This window comes from Eubalaena glacialis, chromosome 12 (assembly GCF_028564815.1).
Source record: "Eubalaena glacialis isolate mEubGla1 chromosome 12, mEubGla1.1.hap2.+ XY, whole genome shotgun sequence".
NCBI lineage: Eukaryota > Metazoa > Chordata > Mammalia > Artiodactyla > Balaenidae > Eubalaena > Eubalaena glacialis.
In genome coordinates this window covers 11,999,282-12,018,604 of record NC_083727.1, presented here as the reverse complement: position 1 = coordinate 12,018,604, position 19,323 = coordinate 11,999,282, and the positions used below count along the sequence as shown (strand labels likewise).

The 19,323-nt window shown below is 45.2% G+C and overlaps 1 protein-coding gene across 6 annotated transcripts in view; it reads left to right on the top strand.

Annotated features, from left to right (window-relative positions):
• The window catches only part of TIAM2 (TIAM Rac1 associated GEF 2), a 228,390-nt gene that overhangs the window by 185,464 nt on the left and 23,603 nt on the right, over positions 1 to 19,323 (top strand). For all 6 annotated transcript variants that reach the window (XM_061207503.1, XM_061207507.1, XM_061207502.1 and 3 more), the window contains one exon: positions 2,694 to 2,797. In XM_061207503.1, coding sequence (XP_061063486.1) covers positions 2,694 to 2,797 — 104 coding nt within the window. The remainder of the gene's footprint in view (positions 1 to 2,693; positions 2,798 to 19,323) is intronic.

Sequence of the window (19,323 nt, the reverse complement as noted above, 5' to 3'; positions counted from 1 at the left end):
ACGGAGGCTCTCCCAAGGTGGGAAGCCAGTTTTTGGCTGGGAGGGGAAGGATATATTTATTCACTCTAGCAGCTGGCGCTCAGGATGTGGGCAGAGTGTAAGTGGGGCTATGCATAGGCATTTGGCACCCAGGACAGGATGTCAGCGCGGTGCCTGTTTAAAAGAACTTTGTAAATAAGGATTCGAATTTCACCGGCCTACACTTTTTTTTCAGCCAGTCTGCTATTCTTCCAGAACCTACTTTGTTCTCATTTCTCCTCTAGAAAGAACGTGAAGGGCACACTGCTTTTTACAGACAGGGATGCAGGTCCCGTTGAAACCTGAGGCTCCTGGACCCAGGTCCGCAGCCGTGGACACTGTCAAGCTAGGCTTCCTCGTGCTTTGCCACCTCCAGGACAGCGCGGGCGCCCTGCTGGTGGGCTTGGAAGGGGAATCAGTCACCCCCGAGGCTCTGTCGATGCCTAGCTGCCAGTCAACCTCTTGAAATTTGGGTGGCGGAACAGCTCGAGACGTCCTGTCTTGCAGAGCTGCGTTCTCAGGGGTCCCCGGGGCCAGCCTCGGTGGGAGCTGGGTCCCGTGATCCTTCCTGCCCAAGCCCTGCCTCAGAGAGGACCCACACCACACCAGGGGCCTCCCTGAAGTTAAGGGGCTGCAAAGGTGGCTGCAGAGCCTCACCGATTCATAGTAAAGCCTCTGGTCCTGGGGTGAGAAGGATTTTGAGAGGAAGGGCATGGCATGTTCTGCTAGCAGGAAAACACTTTGCCTTTGTAAGAGGTAAAAGGTGGTTCTGGGAATTTTCAGCGTTTAAGGAAGTTCCAAAGTTGTGTGAATATGTTGAAGAGATGACTCAGAATTCGCTTCCGCTTTTGACATCAGCCATGTTATTTTCTCCAGCATATCCATCTGGCGCCTCCGGGCTCCAAGGCTCCTTGTGGCCGTGCCATCTCTGAGATCTTCAGGGGACTTGAGGTCGCTTTCATCTTTGTATCCCCAGAACGTAGTACATACCTGACACACAGCAGGCGCTGTAGAAATCATCATCACGAATAAATGCATTGATTGTGTGTTGTATTTCCTGTACTTAATACAACTCTTTGGAAATATTGGAGCTTTTTATTTATAAGGTAAAGGCAGCAATAATGCAAATTTGACTCTGTTGCCTAGGTAATGTATTTTTACATTGCGTGGCGTCTGTGGCATTGCTCTTTCTCGATTTCCTTGTGCTTCTCTGGCTGTTGCTTCTCTCTAAAGAGAGAGGTACCTCCTGTCCGGCACACTGTGCCTTAGCAGTTCCAGGGTTCTCTCCCTGGGCCTCTTCATGTGCCATTCTGCACATTCTCCCTGGAGGCACCGTCCATCCCCGTGGCTTCACTGCCAAGTGTATGATGATGGCTCCAAAGCCACATCCCTGTGCAGACCTTTCTTGCACTACTGGACTCCTGGGTATGTTGCACTGGATGACCCACATGCATCTCAAAATCAGCTTTGCCAAAGCTGAGCTTGTGACTCCCACTCCCAGCCCGTACTCTTCCCATCTACCCAGTCACCTAAGACATAAAAGCCTTCCTACCTCCCTTGTCTGTATCTCCTTATGTGAAATAGACGGCGTGGTCCTTTTCTGGACAGGGTTAAGGTGTTAGAAGAAGTAAAAGAAAGAAGAAATTGGAGCTCCAGAATTCTGTAGACCATTACGACATTTTCTTTAGGTCTCCTCTTGTGTAGTGATTGGTGACATCAACCTGGATCATGGACCAGCATTTCTGTCCATGAGTTCCATCAACCTCCTCCCATAGCTTCTAAGGGTCTCCTGGAGACCACTGTCTTTGCCTCCATCATGCTGGATGGTTTGCCAATGTCTATCCATGCCTTTTCTGCCTAGATCAACTCAGACAGGTATGAGATTGATGACTTCTTTTTGTAGCTGACTGATATCAGAAACCATCTGGTTTCACCTAGTTGAGAGGATATAGTCTACCAAATACAAAAATTAGAATGAAAATCTGTGTAATATTTTGATAGAGGCTGGTCTTTCCATCTTTCTTGAATTTTTTAATTTGAGAACCACTGGAAAGAACTGTTGAGGATGGCATATGTGTATAAGTGTAGGTTGGAAAGCCACATGCTCTACTCACCTTCTATATTGTTTCTTAACCCTTACTCTGGAAGTTAACAAAGGTTTACTGTTCCTCTTGGGACTTTCAATTTAGGATGCAATTGTGGTCGATGCCAGAAAAAGAAGAATTATTCTTGCAAATGAGCAATTTGTGGACAGTAATAAGAATCTATGGTGTTACATCATTGGTTTTCCCAGATATCCCTGGTGATTTTGCCCTCACTTAGCCAAAAATAAAGGAAGGGAAGTACCAACACTGTATAATAGTGTACTTAGTGAAGTTTGCACAGCAGTGACAAGAGTGGCCAGGCATTTAAGTCATTGTTTTGATTGGTCATTGGCCTCCTTTGACCAAAACAGGCAGATGCTGCTTCTTCAATTAGCCAGAGCGCAGATCTGTTTCGGAAGACCAGCTATGCATATGGTAACATCAGTATCACTAAGGACAATGATGTCCTGCCTTCTAGGTTGTTAGTTAATTTTTTTTTTCCTCTCTTTCTCTATCTGAGCCTCTAAGTCAGGCACTACTATTCTTTGCAGATGGCCAAACTCGCCTATGTTTTTCTCACTTTTCATGCAGATTTCAGCAACGTCCCTGACATCACAACTGGCCTGAAAAGGAGTCAGACTGATGGCACGCTGGATCAGGTTTCCCACAGGGAGAAGAAGGAACAGACGTTCAGGGTAAGATTCTGCCCAAACCTCAAACAAGGCCCTGGCAGGCAAGTGTTGATTCCTACCTGCACCTGAGGTGGGGAGAAAAAGATGGAGTTATCCTATCCCTAGGTACAACAGTCAGTACAAACATTTTTTTTTTTCTCTTTAAAGAAAATAGTTTCCTTCTTTATTTGAAGTGAAGTACTAGTAGGAATCCTTGACCCTGGCCCAACCTCCTGCATGACTTCTGGCATGCCAACAAAGAGTAATGCAAACGTGGCCATTCGTATACTAGGATGGTTTGACAAGGAAAATCTAAGCTCAGGTGTTCTGAGGGTCACATAAAAATTACTATTGGATTCATTTACTACATTTATTTTTGGCTGAAGATAAATTATTTTTGGAATGTCATTTTGTTATAAAATATATAAAACATAAAATTTGCCATTTTCACCATTTTTAAGTGTACACTTCATGGCATTAACATTCACAATATTGTGCGAACCATTACCACTATCCATTTCCAGAACTTTTTCATCCTGCCAAATAGAAACTCAGTACCCATTAGACAATAACCACCCATTCATCCCACCCCCTAGTCCCCTGGAAACCTCTGTTATACTTTCTGTCTCATTTGCCTATTCTGGTTACCTCATGTGAGTGTGATCATACAATATTTGTCCTTTTGTTTCTGCATAATGTTTTCAAGGTTCATCCATGTGGTAGCATGTATCAAAACTTTACTCCTTTTATGGCTGAATGATATTCCATTGTGTATATATATATATGTATATATATATGTATATACACTACATTTTGTTTATCCATTCATCTATTGATGGACACGTGGGTTGTTTCCACCTTTTGGCTGTTGTGAGTAACGCTGCAATGACATTGGCATACAAATATCTGTTTAAAACCTTGTTTTCACTTCTTTTGGGTATGCCACTCAGAGTGGAATTGCTGGGTCATGTGGTAATTCTATGTTTAGCTTTTTTGAGGAACAGCCCAACTGGCTTGCACAGACAGCCCTGCGCCGTTTTACATTCCCACCAGCAGTGTACGAGGGTTCCAGTTTCTCCACATCCTCACCAACCCTTGTCACATTCCATTCCTTTCCTACATTCTTAACTGTTCTTAGTTAGGTCTCCTTTCAGAAATTGTCTGTCTGACATGATCTTTGTAAGAACACAGTTCAGTTTTAACTGACTTTGAGATTATAACTCTGTTTTATATTTCTTCCTTTTGTCTTAAATACAAAACAAGAATGGAGGAAATATAAACTATGACGGGTATTTAAAAAAATTTACAGCAGGACTACACCCCAGTTGGGTTTCAACTAATACTCCTAGGAGCCGGTCCTTGGGTGACTGGCCACTGGCCCAGCCCCAGGTGACTGGTGGTGATCAGTGTGGGAGGCATGGATCGGGTGAGATTAGAGCCTGCCAGCTTCAGAGCAGGTTCAAGCGGCCACTGGCACCTGGCCTCACCTCTCTTCTCTGTTTCCCTTTCTTACCCCCTGAATTCCTCCCCCTATTCCCTATCCACCTCCTCCAAAATCTCCCTTTTCTTTCTTCTCAATTCCTCATACAAACCAAATGCTCAACTACTTTCACTGGCCTGGTTATGCCCCCAGGAAGCAATTTCTTTTACTAAACTGCAGTCATCAGCATTTTTAGTCTTTATGCTCTGTTCTGTCTCTGGTGGGTTATTTACTTGTGGGAACCCAATATTGTAGCTAAATTCATCATTTTTTTTGGAAGCAGTGGATCCTAGAGCATCGAATAGATGTGTTTGGATTGCTTTGTCTTGACTTTTTTAAAAAAGGCAAATGCTAAGGCAACACTCAAGAAGCTAGGCTCTCTATTTAAGGTCAGTGTGGCTGTGAGGCACTGGCGCAGGTGGCAGCTTTGGGGAGATCATTAACGCCATTAGGGATAATGGTTTCCTCTCTGTTACAATGTTTGAGTTCCCCATTTAAATTCTTAAGGAGGAAATTAAATTCTTTTCCAGGTTTTATTTTATGTGAAGATTCAATCAAATAAATCTGCAGAAAGTTACCATGTTGAGGCTATTTCCATTTCTATTTCTTAATGCCTATCATAACTAAACAAAGGTTTATAAGATGAACATTGGAGCATCAGCTAGAAATTTAGAAGAGTGAAAGCTGCAGTTCAGCTTGAAATTGGAGCTCTCTGAGCTCTAATTTTCATTGCTAAGATGATTAAAGGAGAAAGCAAAGGATACCAAGGAACAGAGAAGAAAAAAATATTAAAGAATATTAGCATGTTAAGCATTTGCTGTCAGATTCCTCTCAAGTCTAGAGTAGTTATCAGCTCACCTTTTTCAAATCTGAAGATATCTGTCTATAATAATGGATTTCAGTATATTTTAAAAAAATCCTAGCAAATGCCTAGCAGCTACTCGGTTTACATATTCTTTGTTTCTTGGGGAAAAAAGAATCTGTGATCATCAAAAGTGATCATTGTGATGGATAGTAGTGAAAAGGAAGTTTTGAATTGAAGAATTAAAAAATAAAATTTCTCTTCTGTTATTATGTTTAGCCTCCTAGAAACAGCAGGTTATATCTAAAAGCAATGCTTTTCTATTTTCCAAACGGTGATTTGGGAGTTTTACGATGCCTGTCCAGCGGGTGCTGGTCCTGGGTCTTTCGGGATGGCCCTGGCGCTGTCCCATGGTGCCCACAGGAGGTGGTCACTCCCCAGAGGGGAGACCTGCCTCTGGTTCCTGGGCTTCTCATGCTGGCCCGTCAGCCTTCTCAGGGGTCATTAACTTCTTTTCAGATAAGACCCTGGTTGAACCTGGGCTGTTTGGGATATTTTTACTAACAATATTCTACACTTGAGAATCAGGAATAATTTCCCTTGAAAATCAAATGCAGCCTGGCTTGATAAAGCACAGCTGTAAGTAGGGCTTTTGACAGCCCCGCAATTTCTGCAAATGGTTCATAATTGATTGCCTTCTTTCTCCTCAAGGGTGCCTATTACTGTCACAGCTCTTTGTGTGCCCCTGTCAACCTCTCCGGTGTGGGGAATTTTTTTTTCAGTATTGTTAGCAGTCAGCTCGCACTACTGTAATAGTTTGGAGTTTGAAAGGAATAAACAGTTCCTTTGGAGGTGAGGGGGTTGAAGGAGTTTCTGGTTTGTTCTGGGAACTTGAGGTGTGTAAAGCAGTCCCCACAGAAGTGCCGCTTGCTTTGTTTGCCACCCTCTGAGCTGGCTCTGAAGATGTGGCACTTCGTGGTTCTGCCGTCTCCCTGTGTGCCCTAACCTGGCACCTTCCCAGAGCAGGCGGGTTCAGGGCATGGGGTGGAAATCCAGAGCAAGGGGGTGAGCCTTCCCCAACCCCCAGGCTGCCTTGGAGGAAGAGCTTGGTGGCGCTAGGAAGCCTTTGTGAATGTGACTTGAAAGAACAGTTTGGGATTTTTTTCACTGCCTGGGGTGAGAGTGAGAGAGAACGTGTGTCTTACTCATTTCCCAGCAGCCGACTTAGATGGAATCATTTCTCCCAGAGGGTGCAGGTTTCTTTGAACTTTTCCTTTCTATGTACAGCATGTAAGTAAACAAGGGCTTTGATTCTCAGGGATGTGCATTCTGATCCAAATGTAGGCATGCTTGCATGGCTTTCTTTTCTCTGTCTTGAAAGTTGATTTTACTCTAAAATGTCTAAAGACTGTTATGCAGACAAGATAAGCCTTTCTTTCCGGAAGGGATCCTGGCAGTAATCTTCAAGCACTCTTTACAGCTCAGGATTAAGAGAATTTCTTTTGGATACTAGTTGTTCGGTGGCACTGTCAACTTTTCCTTTCTCATTCCAAGGATGCATAGGTCTCTAAATGGATCTCTGAAATGGTTTGTCCTTTTGAAATAGAAAGATATCAGAAAGTCCTAGGGAAATTTCAAAGATTTACTCTGTAAAATATGTTTGAAAAGAGAGAAGGATAATTTGAAGACAGTAAATAATTTTATGCTTTGTCAAATTTTCTTGGAGTGTTGTACAAACTTGTATTGGGCTTAATGCTGTAAAAGAAAATCCACAAGAGTGAAACCCGTTTTCTATAAGGTAAGCAGTGTTTTACTTCAGTGATTCCTGATTAAATATTTTTTTCCAGCTTTTTAGAAAAATTTTATGTAATCACCTAGGGTAGCTTTGGCAGTGATTATTTTTGCAGTTTGTAGGCGTTGTGTTGATAGAACAGAGAGCACTGAGGATCTGGAGACATATAGCCTTGACAACTGTGTGTTGTGCTCTTAGCAATTTAATCATGTTTAGAATATATTTTGTCCTGTTTATTTTTTCAAGGTAGAAAAAAGGGACATGCACTGATGATTAGGTTTCGGTACCAGCATGAACGTAACTTGCGTTTAATATTTAATGACTGCTCGCCCACTTAGCTTAACCTTTTGAGTTTTTTGCATGAATTGCTTTTAAGAACTTGCATCTCTAAGAAGCTACAGGAAAAGAAAAAGATTCGTGGATCGTGTGATTTAGTTTTCAGCCTTTTTAACTATATATCTTTCTTACCTTTCCTTGAGTGTCCTGCATTATTTCAGGATCTCTTGGTTGTAAGATGCTTTTGTTAAAAAGTCCAGCGAAAATAGAATTTATTTGTAAATAGTAGTCTTTCTCCATGGCTGCTGTTGAATAGATTAATATAATCATGATCCTTTTTCAAAAACTAAACATGCCTATTTCTAAATGCATGCTATCTGACATAATTCCTATAGGAATGAACAGGGAGATTGCATCCTCAAAGCAAACCCATTGTCCCTGAAAAACGATTTGGGGCCTGATGTTCCCCAGTAGTGAGACAATAATCTTTCACAATGATTCAATTCCGGGTAGCCTTTTCTTGTAGGTAGTGGTATAATAGAAAGAACTCTTGATCTCAGTAGTTGGAAACCTGAATCTGTATCCTGGGCCACCAGGTTTACCACTGTGTGCCCTGGGGCAAGGTACCTGGTCTTTCTAAGCCTCTGTGTCCTCATCTGTAAGTAAAAATAACAATAGCTCCAAGCCTGTGTAGTGGAGAGGATCGTGGATGACTAGAAGCCCAGACAGGAGAGATTATTAGGTGAGCAGCAAACCCCCTTCCCGACGTGGCTCATACATTTGCATGTTTTGAATGCTTTCCCACTCTGCTCACCTAATGCATGACTTAGCCACAAGGCTGCCTACCCAGTTTTCTTGAAGTTAGTGTCTGTGGTCAAATCCTGCTGAGCTGTCCCCTGAGATAAAAAAGAATTGGAAACCAAGGGCCTTGGCCATGGAGTCCTCTTAGCTCTTTGTCATCTGCATGGAGACAAAGCCTGCCCATCTTTTAGCTTATTTTTCTTAGGTAGACTGTTGTGAATTGATGACCTTGTTCTAAAGGGCTGTTCAAATGACTGAATAAAAGCAGTGTATGTTAGGTTTGCCTTTATCCTTAGCAGGAGTGAGCTGTGAATGAGAGATGCTTAGGAGGTCTTGCAGACTCTTCGCCTTTTGGAAGAGAGGCATCACTTCAGGGCAGAGAGAATCACCAAGGGCACAGAAGGACACAGGCTGGGAGGGATCAAAGTAGAGCTGAGTTCCCCATTAGCTCTCCAATGCACTGTTCTACATTTCTAGCACCCTACTTCCTTTTGGCAGGGACTTGGGGGCAAGTTGGTGAACTTGTTTGAAATGACTGGGATTCATTTTCATTGGCGTCTGAAAGGCCATTTGATCTCTTTGTAGTTTGCTGGATTTTTTTTTTTAATTTCCCATTTTCCTAGCTTCAGGGTATTAGCCCCCTGCTCTTCTTGGTCCATCCTTGATCGTTCGGGCTGATGTGCCGGGGAGATGCCAAGTCTTTGCTGGAGTGGCAGGAAGGGACATCACTGTCTTCTTTGTGGCCAAGGATCATTTATACACTCTGTCCCACAGGGTTCGATGCCACTCACAGTGTCAAATGAGGGAAGGAAAGAAAGAAAGAAAACCAAATCTCAGCGCCGGGCGTGAGAGGGCCCGTTGCGAGCTGAGGTGTGGGGTGGCATCACGCCCTGCAGCGGGAAAACGCCGAGTGGGTGGCTTCCTGGCCGCAGTCTGGAACAGGAGGGCGTGCCCAGTGGAGGAGGGGACACGGTGGCAGGGGGAAGAAATCTCACTGGTGCTGGCCTCTCTCTCCACTTCCTCTCACAGCCCCTACCCCCATCGACATGGCTGTGGTCCTAAAGGGGTCTGTGTTAGGCCCGGTGTGTCCCTGGACAGGGCACACCAGCCAGTGGAAGGGGGCTGTCACTGCTGGCTGAGCTGTGGGCCACCTGGGGCCGGAGACCCAGAAACTGCCCCCAGCTGGGTGATGCCTGATGAGGGCCCAAAGGCCTGAGCCTCTGCCTTAGGGGCTCCTAGAGCTCCGACGCGGGGCTGGCTCGCCCAGGGGGCCGGGGCCCTGCGCTCACGTGGGATGTGCCCGTGCGCAGGCAGCAGGGCGCGGGGAGCCCGACGGCGCAGGTCTCGGCTCGGGGAGGCCTGGGGCCGCCGCGCCCCCTGCTCCGCGGGGCTGGGAGGACTCGGGAGCTCCCTCAGCCGCCTTCCCTTTGTGCCCCGGTGGCGGGGGCTTCCTGTGACCTCGCTGGCTCCGTGTCCCTCTGGCCTCTTCCTTCACTCTGTCTTCCGTCGTCCCCAGCCCTCTGCTTCCCCAGCCTCCGTCCCCTGCTTTCTCGCTCTCCTCCAGGCTCTCTCTTTCCATCCTGTTTTTCTGGGCAAAAGAAGAAGTTGTCATGGCGAGGCATCTGCGGAGTCGCACAGTGGGGAAGGAGGAGGGGGGGGCCCCGAGCGGCAGCGGCGGGAGTCGTCCGCGGGCGGCCGTGCCGTCGGGCCCGGCAGGTAGACGCGCTCTGGCTCTACTTGCTGACGGGGTGAGCACAGCCCCTCCTCACGCTGCGGGCGCTGACTCACAGGAGAGCCACCTGGAGGCTCCCCAGAGCCAAGCCACCCAGGGTGGACCCCGACGACAGAGAGGCTGCGGGGCCAGGCCGGGTCTTAACCCGATGACCGCTCGCCACACTTATTTCTGGTGCGGGCCCCTCCCTCCTCTTCCTCCCCTTTGGAACAGCAGGGGCTGCGGTTTCGCTCCTGTCCTGCCTGGGATGCGACCGCAGAGGGATGTGTTGGTCCTTTCCAAGGCAGACAGAGTAGCCCGCCGGCCACCCGCACCTCGGGGCTGGACAGGGGCCTCAGCCTGCTCCTTGAGGTCTCTCCTTCGGTCCTGGCGCCCGGACTAGCCAAGCAGGGGGCTGGGCGGCAAGCTCTCTGTGCTGGCCGAGGAGTGGACCGCGTGCTTTCGGATACGGTCGTGGGGGGGAGGTCGTAGCCTCCATCTATCCCCCATCCTCATCCTCTTCGGCATTTGGCCTTCTATTTCTCCATCTTTCTTTCTGGGCCTCCTGGATTGGACATAGAGAGCTATAGAGACTTGAGTATAGCTTTGCTTTTTGGAGGAGAAGAAAGCAGGGAGTCTGAGTTTCTCAGGCCAAACCCTAACCTCAGTAAACGCCGTTTGCAGGCTCTTGTGTATGCTCAGGAGAAGCCTCCTGGGCGTAAGGTGGTCTCAGAGGAAGGACACATGGGATTTTGCCCCAGGTCTCACAAGGAAGTCCCTTTGTCCTTGGGTAAGTCATCACACATCTGTGTCTGTGCAGCTGGGGGCTGGGTCTGTCCGTCTTGGCGGCCCATCCTGGCTCCGAGCATCTGTGGACGCTCAGAAAATTGCTCAGATACATACGTAAAAAGTCACCCACGATTCCAGGGAGCTCATTGATCTTATGATGTTTATCCTTGGATTCCCCCTTAGGAATCGATGAACTCTGGGTTCAGAACTCTGACTTGGAGTGAACATCTGAATCATCTAGCTTCTGTCTTGACTTAATATTATGGACATGACAGAATCAATTAGCAAGTACCTACAATAAGAAAAGCACTGCGTTTGTGTAGTCGAGTGACGTTTGAACTTTGTTTTCATCTTCAAGTCTAATTGGTTGGGTGGGGTTGGCTATCAGTGCTTGATTCTTTTAACGTGCTAGGAGATCGAGGACCATCAGATACGTAACAACCCCTCCCTAGATGGCAAAACACTGCTAGGTGGAGACAAGGAGGCCATATTGATGGTGGTGGGCAGACATCCCTAGATTGTTGACACCAACTGTAACACTGTGTGCCGCTGTCAGAGCATTTCAAAACGTTTTATTTTCTGTAATTAGTGAAAAAACAGTGATTTGGGGGGGACACGAATTTAAATTTTGATTCCAAAGCAGAATTGTGGGAAACTCATTTTTGTAAAGTGAGCCACTGTCTGAGGACCAGGAGGGGTGGTCTGCGTCCTCCGTCTGGGGGGTGATCAGGCAGCCCCTGTGTTTCTCCTCTGAGAGCATCACCCCGGCCGCTTCCACATCAGCAGGTGAGCTGGGTCTTAGCTGCTGCTCGCTCCTTCCCTTTCTTTGGAAGGATTTACAGCCATGGTTACAATCTAATTCTGGCTGGCCGCTGCTTGGGCACCAGGAATCTTTATCCGTCTTATCTGTAATATCTGCCAAGAATGGGGGTAGCATCACACTGCTTGTTCATTCCTTTACTAAAATCTCCTTCACAAAGGTGCTCTCAGCTGTGAGCCGTTGTTGAGAGCTCTGAGATAGTCCTTTAAATGTTCTGTGTACGTAGAGATGGTAGTCAAATGAATCCTCTGATTGTGCTGGGTCAGTGAAGGTGTATTTGAGTCTGAGTGCTTTTTTGTGCCTTTCATTACTCATAGCAGATTCTCACCTTTTGATAATGTCCCAGCCCCACGGGTTAGCCGCTTTCACTTTTAAAAAGAAAAAAAAATTCTGAGAAATTGTTCCGAGTCATTTGGCAATTTCCCCCATGCTCTCCTCTTTGAGTAGATTTCCGTGCCACCCTCCTTGGGGCTGGGCGGCTGGCGGAGGGGAGGTGGGGAGACGGGGGACTCTGCCTGGGAGCCCTTCACACAAGCAGGCGTTAGTGTTTTCACCCAGATCCCGGCTTCCAACTGCTGAGAGTAAAGAAGGGATTATTAGTTTTGTAAATCAATCTTCTGCTGTTCTTGATAATAGCATGAAGAACAGGGCAACAAAAACTGTATTTGACCTATAAGATGTTAACATTAGGGGAAACTGACGGAAAGATAATACAGGAACTCTCTGTCCTTTACAACTCTTCTGTAAGTCTCATACTGTTTCAAAATAAAAAATGTTTTTAAATGGCCAAGAAAAATGTATTTGTCACTAACATGGGAGACTGGAGAAAATGGGAGGTGTGTTTTTACAGGTGCCCCCCAATTCTCTTCTCCTCTTCATTCTTTCGCTCGTCGCCACCTCCTTCTCCCTTATTTTGTTGGTTCAGCCTCCAGTGCCCCCCTCGTCCCCGTGGCTCACCTTCCCTCACGCTCTCAGATCCTTGGCTGCCACCTAAGTTCTCTTGTGTTTTCAGAAAACAGATGTCAGATGAGGAAGCTCTTCCATGTGCAACTGCTTAGGAAGTCCCGGCCTGGCACTGGCACAGGCTGGGGGTATCGTTCTAACTGCTTAGAAGCCACAAGTGTCACATAGCTTGAGGAGTCCTGCCGTCTTCCACCTCTCAAGCTGCTTTGAGCTGGCTTTGGAATTTTCTAGAATCCATTCCCTTCTCGGTTCATACAGTCACAAGATAAAGGATAGTCAGATGAGAAGCCTGGCCCGGCCCCATGGCCTGGGGGTTCCAGGCATCAGGATGGGGCCGGGCATGCACTGCTCGCCCCTCAGTAGCCTCGCGAGATCTTGAATGTCGTGCTTTTATAGATGAGTTTCCAAGATGGAAAGGCTGATTATCCAACCAGTAACGTCAGGTGAGATTTAAAAACAATCTTCAATGTCTGAGGCTTTAAAAAAAAAAGGTGTTTTTGTTTGTTATTTTATTGAAGTATAGTTGACTTACAATGCTGTGTTAGTTTCAGGTGTACAGCGAAGTGATTCCATTATGCAAAAAATTTTTAAATTTACATTGTGTCACGGTTGGTCACATTGTCTCTGATGTAATTCAGTTTTACTTGAAGGTATGTCTGTCTGTGCGCCCCTTCCCTAGGTCATCACCTGTTCTCCTCACCCCGGGGAAGCATGGCTGTGGTTACTTTGTATTTATTGGTTTGTTGTTTTCTAGAAGCTTGATCAGAATTGCCAAACCCTTTATTGAACATGGTTTTTGTCCTAGTTTAAATGTTTTTACTTCCTTTCTGTTATTTAGTTAATGTTAAATTTTAGAGATGGGTTGGTGGTAAAGTCTCAGATAAATGTGTATGATGTGGGCATTGTTCCATATGAGGTGATTATTTTGAGACCCCCATCAGTAAGAAGCAATCCCGAGTAATGTAACAGACTGGACTGTCACATTGCTGAAATCCAGCCAAAAAATTTAACTAAAACCACAAGTCAGGGGCCACGCTGGTTGTACCTGTGTGCACTCAAGGCAGATAGATAGTGCTTGGCAATACCCACACCCAAGTAAGGCTGTCGGGATTTTAACAAATAATTTGATTTTTTTTATATTGTTATGATTTTTTTCTCCCCAAAGCTGCAATTTTTTTTGAAACCAAATTCCAAACGTTATTTTCAGCTGAATATCAGAACTGAAAATCTAGGCCTTTTTATGCACGAAGTGGGTGTGGTGTGTTTCAGACAAATCATAGCGCCTGGACCCTTTGTCCCTAACCCCGTGACAGTCTTCATAAGTGACTGTGGGGCGTCCTGGTCCACGAAACCTCGTGCAGCAGCACTCATTGGAAGTCAGTGTAACTGTTAAGCTGTCACAAAGGTACCAGCCTCGAGAGGGCATGGGGAGGAGGGTGGGCTGCCGTCTTCCTGAAGCTGCAGCGGGGGCCCCGTGTGCCGATCCGTCTAGGTGGCCACCTCGGTTTGCTGGGCATCCATGACAGCTCTGCTTCTAAGAGGCAGCAAGAGATTGTAAATGGTAAAGTCAAAATGCCCAAGGAAGTTCTTTAAGAATTTGTAATTTGCACCAAATTCAGGTGGGGAAATGGCTCCCTGCATTCCCCCAAATCAGAGCATGTGCCCGTCTACCTGTCCCAGTGAGGGCAACCACGGCTTGGTTTCTTCTGGAGAGTGGTTACGGGGTAGAGGCAAGCGTGCTGCCTGTTTTGTGCCTCCTTCCTCAGGGGTTGAGCATTGCTGTCACCTTCGGTTGACTCTGATCATCCCCACGGCCAAGGCTATTCCAAACCGCACATTTGCAGTTCGCATTAGGAGGGTGAGATACATAAGAAAAATAAGAGGATTCACTAGAAGGATTTCATCCCCTGCTGTACTAATTTGAAGAGTAGAGATTTATCGCTTAACTTGCTGGACCAGGCAGGAGGTGGCCCTGGATGCCGGAGCCTCGCTCACTCTCACTGGTTAGTGGACTTTAGGAAAATCACCTCACCTTCTGAGGCCCTTATATCCGTACTCACTAAAAAAGAATGGGATTATATTGCCATGACAGTTCCATGGAAGTGAAAGGGCTTTGCAAGCTGCCCTTAGCATGTGATACTCAGCCCTTAGCGTGCACTGTGAATTTCATATACAGCATCTCATTAAAACCCCATTTTCTCCACAGCAGCCCTATTGAGTAGATATCACGAGCCCCTTTTAGTGTGAGAGAACTGAGATGGGAGGAGCTAACTGCTGGTCCGGTCAGTGGTGGGGCAGCGTTCACAGCCAGCTCTGCTGGATGCTAAAGTCCATTCTTTCCACTCCAACCCATCTGACCAGTAAGGAGAATGTGGTGCTGATTATAGAGGAAAGGGAGAAACCAGACGAACAACGGTGCATTTAAATACCAGAGACATGTACTTGACTTAAAGGCAGAGCAACTCTATTTGTTCAATTGCGGGTATGATGTTAGAAATCCGGACACAACTTTTTGATTCTTTAGCTTAATTTACAAACATGGTTAAGCAATGTGCATGTGTTATTTTGTTGTTGTTTTGTTTTTGTTTGTTTTGTTTTGGCCTTTAAAGAATCTATTTCATAGAGCTATAATGAGATTTGCGGAGTTGTTATTGTCAACAAATTTGAAATCTGTTGCAGAAAAGTTCTCAAGTCCCAGACTACCAAGTACTAATATCTGATATTTGCATCTGACTAGTGATTAGTTTGATAATTTGGAGTGTAGTTTTGTACTAGGTGCAGACCATATGTGAATATTTTCACCTCCAACTTGTTTTTCAATAGATAAAATTCATGTTTTAAAATCTGTTACTATATAATAACCTTAACATTAAAATAATACAGTATAACTAGTAGATACTGGTCTTTAAAAAAGAACATTTAAAACTGTATGTTGGGGGTACACGAAAGTACAGTGATACTGGAGAAGACCACTTATATCTGAACAGAATTGCTCTTCTCTCCCAGAGCTGGTTGGGTGTCTTCTTCCTGGATCTCCAGTGCATTGGTAGCTGAGAGTCCCACCCTGGGTATATCTGCATAGCGCAGAGGGTCTAGTAATATTGAATTATAATTTTTGTCAGTAATGCCTAGAGAACATTTCTCCATAAATTTATAACTTTCTTGATCTGAACGTACCTTTTAATGTTGGGTTTTCCATGGGAGCTCACTCCTTGTAGGATTTATGTAGACCTCCCACCAAAAAAATCCCATCCCCAAAGGGTTAAAAAAATAACACTTGATTTGTAAATAAACTTTTGTACACTTGCTTGCTTCTGCTTTATTTGCTGTTTTTCCTGCTCTCTTTCTTTGGTATTGGGAGAAACATTGCAGGAAAAAAAGGGCACCTTTTAACAACAGTAAACGTGTCCTAGTAGTGTCTATCTTGTGGATTCCTACAAAAATATTTCCTAAGATAAAATTATTATATGGCAACAATAATGATATTTAATAAGAAGACTACTTGGGACACTGGTAGGGTTACGTGCGTTAAGAGCAACGAAGGGCAGATAACAAGATGACGGTATTAGTCTGTGCTGCCGTGAAGCCCCCCACCATCCCCACTTCCCTACGGGTCAGGGGAGTCTGTGACGGTGTGGAGGCCCCAGGCTTATGTTCCACAAGAAGGTAGACCAGGCCAACTATTTAGAGCCAGCTGAGATGTAACGCTACGACAGTCTGGAAGCTGATTTAAGGTGCCCAAGGAGTATCATCAGAGAACTGGGATAGGGGCAACTATTGTAGTTTTCTGAGAATTGTAGTTTTCTGAGAATCTTAGAACTGCTCCCAGGGCTGAGGGCTTGGTCTGCAGTTGGGAAGCAGGTGTTGCCCTGCTTTTTGGTTTTCTAGGTAAGGCAACCAGGAACCCTTGTAGATTACAACTAGAAAGAAAATATACTTCTCAAGGTACCAGGGCAAAGAGAGAGGACTCAGCTGGGGGACAGTCCGGGCTTAGGTAGGTGGGCAGAGCTGTCCTAGGCAGAGTCAAACACAGCCTGAGCTGTTGAACCTCAGTGTGCGGGGCCCCCTTCCAGGATTCAGCTGTGACGTTCTCAGTCTTCTGTTTATAGTAGAGACTCTACCTGCCCAGGAAATTGGAGGCTAACAAAGATTTTTCAAAGCTCTAATCTCTCCAGAATTTGATTACAATTGGTGGTGTTATTGACACATTTTCTCTTCAAATACAGTGACGAAGATAGAAAAAATTCTCAGCTCAGTAAATTCTCAGAATATGTAGCACTTAAAGACCTTTGCTGCAAAAACTGCTCGATAATATATTATCAATCGCCAAGAATAAAGTTAGAGGCACAACTCTTGAATAGAAATGTTGTGTTCGGAAAAATCGACAGTAAACAAAACCGACTAGAATAATAGGGTTCAATGAAAACATAAACCACTGAAGGGAGAGTTACTGTAAATACACAAGGTTAAACTAATTTATGTGATTATCAGAACAAAAGTAGGCTGTGAGAGAAAACCAAAGGAAGAGAATTAAGAGGGAGCTAAGACCTGAGATAAATACCTATGGATGGGAAAGTGAGTGAGGATAAGACAGAGAAGTCATAGATAGGCAAGTATATGTTTTCCAAACCGTGAGTTGAAAGATACTGGTTTAGAGACTTCTTGACCTAGATAAACATATTTAGAATAAATGTTAAATGGTATAATCACAATAGACCTTAATGCCCCAAGTCACAGGAAAAGTAAACTGAATTCTCCCATCCATCAAAAAGCCACACAAAAGAAAGCAAAAACTGTTAAAGAGAATTTGAGTCATTTCTCTGAGCCCTGGATCTGAGCCAGGTGAGCATGCAGGTGTTGTTTTGTTTGGTTTTTGACACAGTTGAAAGCATATTACATAAAATGGTTTATATCTTACGGGAATTAAGATGTCATCCGGAGTCTGTAGACAATTGACATGTAGAAGCCATTTTTTTAATATACACTTTACTCACTGAAAAATGTAGAATAAAGTTTTATAGATTATTTCAAGTTTTAATTCAGACTGAATTTCAAAAGAGAAATCTTTTTTGGTTGGGCTCAGCTCTTTATCAGAGACTGGCAGACTTTTCCTGTGAAGGGCCATGTAGTAAATATTTTAGGCTCTGGCAACCACTTACCTCTGCATGTCAGTGCGGAAGCAGCCACAGACCATGGGCAGATGGGTGAGCGTGGCTGAGTTCTAATAAAACTTTATCCACAATGACAGCAGGCAGGCTGGGTTTGGCCTGAAAACTATAGTTTGCTGACTCCTGCTCTGATGGTCCGCCCTTAGCTCACCTGCTTGTTTCAGAGTGGGGTCATAAGAGTCTCTTTTATACCATTTTTGCACTCTGAAGTCAAGGAAAAATTCTGGCCCACACGCATCTTCCTTGATGCGCAGGTTTGACTCTACGTCAGAAGTAAGCCATATGTTTCTTTCTGGGTGAAAAATGGGAAAGAGAGAACGCGGTACCTGGCACAGGATCTGTTAGATAGGATGAGCCGATTTTTGTGAATTACGTAAGAGTGATATTGAAACACTCGATATTTTATGTGAAAGAAGCGCCTGCTCGTGTAGAAATGCTGCCCTAGCCCTTGAAACATCCTTGGCTGAGAGAGCGTATCTTATTCATCCCTGAATTCAGATCAAACTCCAGTTAAATAAGGAAACTGAGCAGAAAGCAGGCAGCACGCCTGTTTCGCACGGGCTCTGGATCGGTGGCTCCCTCCCCGAGGCGGTGACTCTGGCCTGGGAGCCACTGGAACCACACGTGGTGCTTCCCCACTTCCCTGGGGGTGTGTCTCCTGAGGACGGGCGCTTCCTGCTTGGTACACACAGATGCCCTCTGCCTTCTCAAACGCTGCGCGCTCTCTGGACGGCCGCTCTCCAAAGGTGAAGTTCGTCTCCTGCCCACCTGGTGAAGCTGCAGCCCGTCCCACTGGCCCTCCATAGCCTCCTCTCGTTTCGGTTTTCCCCAGAGCCCTATGCCTCTGTTCAGATACTGTGGGTTCCACTTTTTGTCATCCGTCCGTGTCCTTGTTGCCTCTCTCTGCCCTTCCTCTCACTCCACCTGATACTCTTGCATGAAGGTCAGAGTTTTCCTCTTTTGTATTCAAGCTTCATCTCCAGCACCTAGAACAGAGCCTGGCATGGAGGAGGTGCTCAACGAAAAGTTAGTAAATAAATGGAATTTGATTTTTCTGGCCCTTCCTTCAGGGTATACTCAGAGGAAATTTCTCCTTCTACACTTGTAAAAACAACAGAACTTAGGGTAGGTAACTTTGTTTCCCTTGAGGCCATCCTAGCTTCCACCTTGCTTTCCCTGACCGTGCTCCGACCACAGAAAGTCACTCTGTTCTGTTCCCAGGACCCCGCGCTGCTTTGGGCACCGATCGACCTTGACTGACTCGCTGCCAGCTTGTCTTCCCAGCCGAACTCTGGGAGCTGTGAGCCCAAGGACTGTGTCAGTCTCGTCCATCACTGTGTCCTCCTAGAAATAGGCTGCCTCTGCCTCAAATCATTTTTGTAAAGCATCAGGAAAGGATTCCATTAAGAATTTCTTTTAAAAATTAAACCACTATAAAAGATGAGAAGATATAGATAAGCCAAAGATTAAAATGAAAATATCTTGAAATGCAGTGTTAACCACCGCATTTATGATATATATTATTCCGTTAGAAAAATCTATGCACGTATGTTTACATGCAGTAGATATACATAAAAGTTACTTTCCAAAATTCAGACCTACCTTCTTCCCTTTCCAATAAATCATGTCCTTTTTTGGTCAACAGATGCCGATTTCTCCCATCATTGGTAATTGCTGCATAGATTTCATTGCATTTCTGTACCATAATTTAGGTTAATCTTTGCCTTTCAACATAAAATAAGAACTCTCATCTGATACGTTTACATTTAATTTTACATTTTTAAATTTCCATTCTGCCTTTGGAAGTAGAACTGTCTGGTCTAGAAAACAAAGATTATGAGCATTTTCTCATTCTTCTTGTACCATTTTGATAAGTATAAGAAAATCTCAGGCCATTTCTCTAGAGTTTTTAATCCAAGGATTGTATCACTATAAAGTGAATGACTGT